This window comes from Pholis gunnellus (assembly GCF_910591455.1).
Source record: "Pholis gunnellus genome assembly, chromosome: 14".
Lineage (NCBI taxonomy): Eukaryota > Metazoa > Chordata > Actinopteri > Perciformes > Pholidae > Pholis > Pholis gunnellus.
In genome coordinates, this window is record NC_136541.1 from 897,818 (window position 1) to 907,707 (window position 9,890).

Below are 9,890 nucleotides of genomic sequence, written 5' to 3' on the forward strand. Positions count from 1 at the left end.
TTAAAGTATAAAAGTATCAGCATCATGATATACTTAGTTAAAGTAGAAGTACTCGTATATTATGTCATGGTATTATCATTATTGAGGCTTTAATGTGTTCATCACTTTAAGCTCGTTTTAATGACTTTATATAATCTGGTGGTTTAATTTATAATATTACATCATTTATTAGTTGATTATATTTTCTATAAATAATTAATAAATAATAAATCGATTTATTGAATTTTGCCTATTTTGATAAAAACAACACAGAATCTCTGTCGCCCGAAACCAAAACAGCAAACGACAAAGGCTTACCTTTCACAATAAAAGGCCCAGACAGATAACATTCACAGGAGAATTATTTATTATTATTGTTATTTATTTTTATTGATGTTTAATGAACTGAACTGTCAGTATCATACACACACACACACACACACACACACACACGCACACACCTGATGCCCATATAAGGCGCTTCCTTGCTCCTGGTCCGATCGGGTCGATGCCAGCAGGAAGCAGGAAACCGCTCCTCTGTTTGACTGATATCGCCGCTCGGCATTGTGGGTAAACTATGAGCACACGTGGAGCCTTATCATCACTTTGAGTGGTTGTTGGTTCACCAGACGGCAGCTGTGTGATCAGATCACAAACTAACACCACTCTGCTTTTCTTCTCAGCCTGCTGCCATCCCATAATACACAGAATATATATACACATATATATATATATACTGTATATACACACAGAATGTATTCATAGTACACATTATTGTTTTAAAGGTGGTTGTACAGCAGAGAGAAGTCTGCACACTGATGGAATGAAACTCAGTACAAATATGAGGTACTTGTACTTTAGTTGAGTTTTTTTACTGTAACAGAGTATTTCTACAGTGTGGTATTAGTACTATTACTGTAACAGAGTATTTCTACAGTGTGGTATTAGTACTATTACTGTAACAGAGTATTTCTACAGTGTGGTATTAGTACTTTTACTGTGACAGAGTATTTCTACAGTGTGGTATTAGTACTATTACTGTGACAGAGTATTTCTACAGTGTGGTATTAGTACTGTGACAGAGTATTTCTACAGTGTGGTATTAGTACTATTACTGTAACAGAGTATTTCTACAGTGTGGTATTAGTACTTTTACTGTAACAGAGTATTTCTACAGTGTGGTATTAGTACTATTACTGTGACAGAGTATTTCTACAGTGTGGTATTAGTACTGTGACAGAGTATTTCTACAGTGTGGTATTAGTACTATTACTGTAACAGAGTATTTCTACAGTGTGGTATTAGTACTATTACTGTAACAGAGTATTTCTACAGTGTGGTATTAGTACTTTTACTGTAACAGAGTATTTCTACAGTGTGGTATTAGTACTATTACTGCAGTAACGGATGTGATCACTTCCTCCACGGATGCAGAGATGAAGTATTTGTATTAAACAAAGTTGACGTCTGTTGTCTGAGAAGTCTTCTGATGAACTGAATGTCAGTGAACGCAGCATGAAGCTTCTCTTAAAGGTCGGCTGAACTTCTTAGAAACACCAGATGAGTTTAAAGTTCAGGAAACAGTATTTTTAGCTGCTGTAGATGTACAAATATTTTACCTGACTTTCATTTTCTCTCTCGTCATGAAGGGAAAAAAACATCTTCAGTGATGCAGAAGAGTTTATTTATACAACTACATATATACACATAAGACATTTCAGTAACAACTGAAACGTGTAAATCTAAACAGGTCTAAAACCTTTATTTTGAAAAGACGGTTTTCATGTGACAAGTAGAAATGAAGGAAAAAGCAAGAAAAACAAATAACGTTTCCGTAAGAAATCATACGAACAGTTGTTTTAAGACGACGGTTGTTTTAAGATGACGGTTATAAGATGTCAGTTGTTATAAGACGTCAGTTGTTATAAGACGCGAGTTATAAGATGTCAGTTGTTCTAAGACGCCAGTTATAAGACGTCAGTTGTTCTAAGACGTCAGTTGTTATAAGATATCAGTTGGTCTAAGACGTCAGTTGTTATACGATGTCAGTTATTATACGATGTCAGTTGTTATAGGACGTCAGTTGTTATAAGACGTCAGTTGTTATAAGACGCCAGTTATAAGATGTCAGTTGTTATACGATGTCAGTTGTTATACGATGTCAGTTGTTATAGGACGTCAGTTGTTATAAGACGTCAGTTGTTATAAGACGCCAGTTATAAGATGTCAGTTGTTATAAGACGCCAGTTGTTATAAGACGTCAGTTCTTCTAAGACGTCGGTTATTCTAAGACGTCGGTTGTTCTAAGACGTCAGTTATTCTAAGACGTCGGTTGTGTTAAGACGTCAGTTGTGTTAAGACGTCAGTTGTTCTAAGACGTCGGTCGCTCTGAGCGTCTAATAAAGACGTGGATGTGTTTTTTTACGTTGGAGTCGGTCGAGTTAGTTTTCAGACGCAGAGGGCAAAGTTTCAGTCGGCTGCAGTCTGCACCGTCACCACTAGATGTCACTAAATCCCACTGGACCCTTTGAGCTGTTCTGAAACAAAGAGCTTCTGAAGAGGAGTTCACTGCTCTGTAAAAGTGATTTCACAGCACGGACACGGTTTAAAGACAACCTGACCTTTTGTTACGTAATCAATACCAAACGACTGGTGCGTTCAGGTGTCGCAGAAACACTTGAAACTGTGTGTTTGAAGAAGCTGAACGGTGAGCTGGAGCGTAGAGAGGGAAGTGAAGGGGAGACACCGATGACTCACACTTTACTCACTTTACCTCTGACACATTCACATTTTCCTATTTTAACAGCTCGTTCCTTTTTTTTTTGGGCCACAGATGTTTGTTTTCTTTGTTCTGTTTCGTTTCTGCCTCAAAGGGGAATTCCTCAGACTTCCTCCCACTGACACAGAAGACGTTGTTCTTCAGTCTTTTAGCATTTTTAATTCTCTGCATGTTGTTCTGCTGCAATTTTCAAACCGAAGAATCCGGCCTTTGTTTAAGACGTGCTTTCAGTTTTTAAACCCTGTTTTATATTTTCTATATTTAAATATATTTATATCTGCTCCTGTTTGACATGTTGTTTCCTACAATTTCTTTCACAATAAAAGCCTCCCAGTGGTTCATGAGTTTATTTACAGGAAGCTGCGTCTGATGTTACGATATTTAGGGGCTTGAATTAAAGAATCTCTCTTTCTAATATATCTAATAATTATATAATGAATAATTAACTCTCCTGATCCTAAGATAATAATAATGAATCTGAATTTAAAGGTTCTTCTTTTGGGCATTTCATAGTTTTCATATTCTGTTCAAAGCTCCACAAAAAAACAAGTAAGTGAACCTTTGAGTTGATGTTTTCCGCCCACGCTTAATTATTTTGTAACTTTTAAAAATAGTGTTTTATGAACTTAAAGTGCTTTTTTCTTCCAGTGTGGACACACATTAGTTATTTCCATCACACAGAGAGTGAGCTCTGTGGTCGGTGGTCTGCAGACAGAAAGTCTCACTTCCTGCTCGGCGTGGAGTCGGTGCAGGGGGGGGGGGGGGGGGGGGGGGGGGGGGTGATAAGGGGGAGACCATCATGGCGTCCCACGGGGGAGGCGAGGGGGAGTACAGAGTTTCTGACTCTGAGAACGTTTCCATAAATATCTCAGAATACAGAAAAAGGTTCAGTTTTTAACTCTTAGATCAGTGGTTCTCAGCTGGTCTGGCTGTGGGACCCACCAGCACCCCTTTATGACAAACCACGACCCGAAAGTTCAACTTATCAAATGTCTTTAATGAGAAGATGGAGCAGTTTGAACCTGAGCTGAACACGTTCCTCTGCAGTCGTAGTGTAGGAGCTCTCTGATAAGTTGTTCCTGTCAGTCCCCGTCCCACACGTTTCACGTAAACGAGTTAAACCGCTTTGTTTGTGTCGGTAGATTTGAACCACTTGCCTTAATTGGAGCTGTGGTCTGTTGTCTGATGTCATCCGTCATGTCTTCAATTTGTCTACTTAGTGTCATTTGACAGACGTATAGTTTTCAGTTTATCTGCTGCTGATTGATCCAACACGTCTCTCAACACGTCCACGGCTGCAGGTCAGGGAGACACTTGTGTGACGTCCTCCGGTCTTGAAGTCGTCTTCTAAAGTCCTCAACAGGTTTATCTTTGAGTGTTTCTTGTGCCAGAACCTCGCTGCACTAAACACACGGAGGTTTTTACCTCTTTTGTCCCCAATGTAAGAAGATCCATATTTCATGTAGTCTCAGTAGTCTCGTGTAGTCTCAGGTAGTCATGTAGTCTCATGTAGTCTCATGTAGTCTCGTGTAGTCTTGTGTAGCCTCGTGTAGCCTCGTGTGGTCTCGTGTAGCCTCATGTGGTCTCGTGTAGTCTCGTGTAGCCTCGTGTAGTCTCGTGTAGTCTCGTGTAGCCTCGTGTGGTCTCGTGTAGCCTCATGTGGTCTCGTGTAGCCTCGTGTAGTCTCGTGTGGTCTCGTGTGGCCTCGTGTGGCCTCGTGTGGTCTCGTGTAGTCTCGTGTAGTCTCGTGTAGTCTCATGTGGTCTCATGTAGTCTCATGTGGTCTCATGTAGTCTCATGTAGCCTCATGTAGTCTCATGTGGTCTCATGTAGTCTCATGTGGTCTCATGTAGTCTCATGTAGCCTCATGTAGTCTCATGTGGTCTCATGTAGTCTCATGTGGTCTCATGTAGTCTCATGTAGCCTCATGTGGTCTCATGTAGTCTCATGTGGTCTCATGTAGTCTCATGTAGCCTCATGTAGTCTCATGTGGTCTCATGTAGTCTCATGTGGTCTCATGTAGTCTCATGTGGTCTCATGTAGTCTCATGTGGTCTCATGTAGTCTCATGTGGTCTCATGTAGTCTCATGTAGCCTCATGTGGTCTCATGTAGTCTCATGTGGTCTCATGTAGTCTCATGTAGCCTCATGTAGTCTCATGTGGTCTCATGTAGTCTCATGTGGTCTCATGTAGTCTCATGTAGCCTCATGTGGTCTCATGTAGTCTCATGTGGTCTCATGTAGTCTCATGTAGCCTCATGTAGTCTCATGTGGTCTCATGTAGTCTCATGTGGTCTCATGTAGTCTCATGTGGTCTCATGTAGTCTCATGTGGTCTCATGTAGTCTCATGTAGCCTCATGTGGTCTCATGTAGTCTCATGTGGTCTCATGTAGTCTCATGTAGCCTCATGTAGTCTCATGTGGTCTCATGTAGTCTCATGTGGTCTCATGTGGTCTCATGTAGTCTCATGTGGTCTCATGTAGTCTCATGTAGTCTCATGTGGTCTCATGTAGTCTCATGTAGCCTCATGTAGTCTCATGTGGTCTCATGTAGTCTCATGTGGTCTCATGTAGTCTCATGTAGCCTCATGTAGTCTCATGTAGTCGCTGTCGTACTTGCGTTTCGCTCAATTAGCATGAAAACAACCTTTGGTGTTCTTCTACCTGTGGTGAGTGTGTGTGTGTCTATTAGCATTACGAGGCATTAACGGCAAATACTGTTGAGGAGTGAATAACTCCGCTGCATAAAAATCCCCTTCAAAATAAAAACAAAGGATTTATTTATTTTTTCAGGCAAACTGAAAACGGGTCCACCACCCACTTTTGGGTCGTGACCCACCAGTTGAGAATCACTGTCTTAGAGGACTGAATCCTGCTGCTTTGCTTCAAACATGATCAGTTTCAGGTATTCTGGCTGATCTCATGAAGCTCAACCTTCACCTGTTTCTCAGAGATCAACACGACGACGACGGTCTGCTGAGAGAGACTCAACGTAAACACACTCACACTGATGTCTGAAGGGCTTTTATTTTGAAAGTGGCTGGAGGTACTTCCTTTCGGGAAAAAATATATAAATATAAACTGTTAAAAAAAAAATTAAAGAATAAAAGAATAACAGCAAACGTATTGATTAAAAATCAACTGAAACAATAATAATAAAGTCTTGATCACTATGATCATTATCAGATAGATATTGAATAAATACAAACAAACAGTTTGACTGATTGTGAATTATGGTCTTTGTAGTTCTATTGTTTATGAATGAAATAGTTAATTACAGAAGATGTAAGTTGCAGTCTTGGTGTTCTGGAGTCAGTTTCTGACGTGATGAACGTGACATAATATAAACTAAACTACAGGAAACGTTAACGTAGAGTCCTCAGCTGCTCCAGTCTGTGTCTGAGCTCCTTCCTCCTCTTCCTCAGCTCCTCCTTCCTCGTCAGCAGCCTCCTCTCGTCCTCTCGGACCTCGTGGACGAACTGCGTCGCCTCCTTCAGGATCCACACTTTGGCGGCTCGGTGGTTGTCGGCGACCGTCGGGATCTGATCCCTGAGAGCGGAGAAGCTCCTCTTCAGCTCATTCCTGCGCTGCCTCTCCAGCACGTTGTGAGTCCGACGCTTGACCCGGTCGTCCTCTCCGTCGGGCCGAGGGTTAGAGCACCGCCGGCCTCCACCGCCGCCGCCGCCGCCGCCGCCGCTCTGCCTCAGCGCCGGGCTGCTGCTCTCCGGCTTTGACCGTTTCCCGGCGGGCTGCTGGGCGGCGTAGTCGTGCTGACGGATGTTTATGTGAGAACGTTTAAGGACCAACGACGAGGAAGAGGAAGAGGAGGAGGGGGAGGAAGAGGAGGAAGTCGCTCTGCTGCCGGCATCGGACCGCCGGGACGTCTTCCGCCTGTCCACCGTCACCACGTCGACCTCTTCTTCTTCCTTCTCACCCTCTTCTTCTTCTGGGGAAAAATAAAGAAAACATGGTGGAGTCACTAAAACTGTTATACTTCTACTGCTGCTCTGGTTGGACTACTAATAGTACTACTAGTACTACTAGTACTAGTAGTACTAGTAGTACTAGGAGGCATGGAAGAATTTAAAGATGTGTTTGAGGTATTTCATGGATTATCATGTATAAATGAATGGATTGTAACATATTAAAGACGTCCTGTAGATGTTTTCTCCTCCAGGGACACTTTGGGTTGTACTAAACCACAATGATCCTTTTCAAAATAAAAGCCTGCTCCCCCACCTGATTCGCTGCTGCTGAGCGGCGGTGAGTCCAGAAACAGTTCTGTCGCCTCCTTCTTCTCCGCCGCGGTCAACGGAAGCACCTCAGAGGGGTCGATGCAGTCCGTGGCCGAGTGGTGGAGGTCCTGCAGGTACAGGTTCACCTGAGAGCCGCCCGGCTGCTGGACACCAGGCGAGGAGGTGGAGGAGGAGTCCCGACGGGCCCGGAGCGAGGCCAGCCTCTCGGACACCACCTTCTCCAGCTCGGTGGCGGCGGCGAAGCTGCTGCTCCACATGCAGTCCTGGATGACGAAGGACTGGAGGAGGAGGAGGGCCGCGGAGGGGTCGTGGTCCTCCTCCAGGTGTTCGGACGCCTCCTCCAGGTGTTGGCCGTCGGACGGGGAGGGTCTCCGGCTCGGGGACACGGGGGGCGTCGGCAGCAGCTCAAACTTCTTCCACATGTCTTCTCCGGGTCCCGGCAGGTAGAAGTCCTCCACCTCCTCCTCGCCATCCAGGAAGAAGTAAGGCTGCACCGCGTCGTAGTCGTAGTTCCTGCTGGACGCGGTCAACACCGGCGGCATCGCGGCGGTCTGTGAGGAGACAGGACACCAGGTCAGGGTTTAGAAGTTAGACCAACAAAACCTCCTTCAACAAGGGATCAGATACACGATGAATATAAAGAATAAAACATGTAAGAATGAGGCTTCTCTGGTTTAAATCTGTGAAAGAATAAAAAAAAGTTTATAGAAAACACGTCCAAATATTACAAAAAATATGTCGAAATATTACAAAAAAACGCCAAAATATCACAATACATACGTCAAAATATTACAGAAAACACATGTTTAAAAATATAAAAAAAATATGTCAAAACATTACAAAAAAACGTCAAAATGTTACAAAAAATGTTACAAAACAATACGTCAAAATATTACAAAAATACGTCAAAATATTTAAAAAAATACGTCAAAATATTATATATGATAATATTATATATTATAATGTTATATTATATTACGTGTTGCTGCTCAGCCGCCAGTCTCCGCTTTTAAAACCTCTACCGTAATACACTGAAATCACCGTTTTAATGACCATCATTAACATACAGTGAGTGAGTTTGTATAAACTCACTGCAGTGTTCACTGCTGCGTGTCTTCAGGCTGGTTTTGTGTTAAATTCTGCCCGTTAGCTGCTGTTAAACTCACCGTTATGACTCCAGGTGAAGTGAAGAGTTAAAGGTGTTCGTGTTGTCGCCTCAGCGTCATCGCCGCTAACTGCTCTCGAGACATTTAATACTCCGGCTCGTGCCTTTTTTTCTCCTTTTTTCTCTCCATCCGCACACATGACAATTTTCGCGCCAAATGTGAGCTACGTAGTGAACTAAAACGACTCGTGAGCGTGTAAATGACAGCGTGAAAAACAATAAAGCACTTGTTCTGTTAGCAAGAGTCGATTTTATGAACATTTTGTGGGTAAAAGTAGCAAAGATATGTGTTAAATGTGGGAGCTGTTTTACTCCGCGGATGTGCAAGTGAAGCGGTGATGTAAGAGGGTGGTTCGGTTCTAACAGTAAATGATGCAGAGGCACGAAGTTCCGGGAACTCTCAGTCAGTGATGAGCTCACGAAAAAAAGAATAAAAAACGTAAAAAAAACAAAGATTAATGGAAATAATGTGATGGAATAAAATAATAAAACAGAAGAAAACCCATTAAGAAATAAAATACTTAATTATAATCAAAACACAATTAGGAAGGAAAAGAGACAAAAATGATGATCATCCATAATAATGAATCATTGAATTAATCAGTTAAACATATAATCCATGAGACCAATGACTTCTTCTGGCCTTCATACAAAGTCATCCTCTTTCAGTCACCTGTGTTTCTGTTATTGTGTCCACCCCCTGTACACCACAATTATAAAGCCGGTCATTCCATTATATCTGTTAAGTTCACTGTATTTTCACCTGTTCATCTCCATCACTGTATACATGCAAAAACACAACAACATGTAGATGAGTTTGATGTTGTAAAAGCTTTGATTCTCAGCGCTTTGCACCTCCTGCTGTCTCCTTTACACTCCTGTCCTCTGGTGGCTGCAAAGACTGCTTCAGTCTACAGGTCTTATTCTGCTGGTTCTTTAATGTATGTTTCCTCTCTTCTTATTTGTTGTTCCTTGTATGCAGTGTTGGAGGAAGTCTTTACTCCAGTAAACATAGTTTAAAAATAAACTCAGTTACAAGTAAAAGTCCTGCATTGAAAATGTTCCTTTAATCAAAAGTATATATAATCAGTCAAATCTGGAACCATCAAATGTTTTTACACGAAACATTATCATTTTCTGTCGATTGTACTATTGATTAATATACTAATAGATTCAGCTGTATTTGTTTAAACTTGTCATTAGAGAGATAAGCCCCTTTGAGTATGGGTATGACATTTTCGAGAAGAGGCCTCAAAATAGGGCTCAGTTTTAAGAGAAAATAAAAGACAGAAATCCAAACACAGATAACAGATGTACTCCCACAAACACAGAGTTAAACAACAGCAGAGACATGATGGACAGAGATCACCAAAGAGAAGAAGATGAAGAAGTTCTGAGAAAGTTCTGTCACAAGATAAAAGTTCTTCTCTAGAAAGATGTTTCAGTCTGTGAGTCCCTCAGGTTTCTATCAGAGCTGGTAGAAGTAGTGGTAGTATTTGTAGTAGTATTGTGTTAGTTGCAGTAGAAATAGTAACAGTAGTAACAACAGCACCAGCAGTGATACTTGTGACGTACTGCTGTGTGTTCGATGACGACCATCATCAGCATCATCTGGATACCCTGCTCTCCCTCTGACTGACCACAGGGTGGCGCTCCTTCTCCGTCATCTTTAATGTCTGCAGCAGCAGAGGCCTTCTCTTGCCTTCTCCATG

At 42.1% G+C, this 9,890-nt stretch overlaps 1 protein-coding gene across 1 annotated transcript; it reads right to left on the bottom strand.

The window, feature by feature from the left end:
* Positions 1-5,998: 5,998 nt before the first annotated feature.
* Positions 5,999-7,559, bottom strand: LOC306706526 (transcriptional regulator Myc-2-like). Its single transcript, XM_079173650.1, has 2 exons — positions 6,997-7,559; positions 5,999-6,703 (listed from the first exon to the last, which is right to left on the bottom strand). Exons 1-2 carry the CDS (start codon positions 7,553-7,555, stop codon positions 6,123-6,125), a joined length of 1,140 nt encoding a protein of 379 aa, XP_079029776.1. The 5' UTR covers positions 7,556-7,559; the 3' UTR covers positions 5,999-6,122.
* Positions 7,560-9,890: the final 2,331 nt, after the last annotated feature.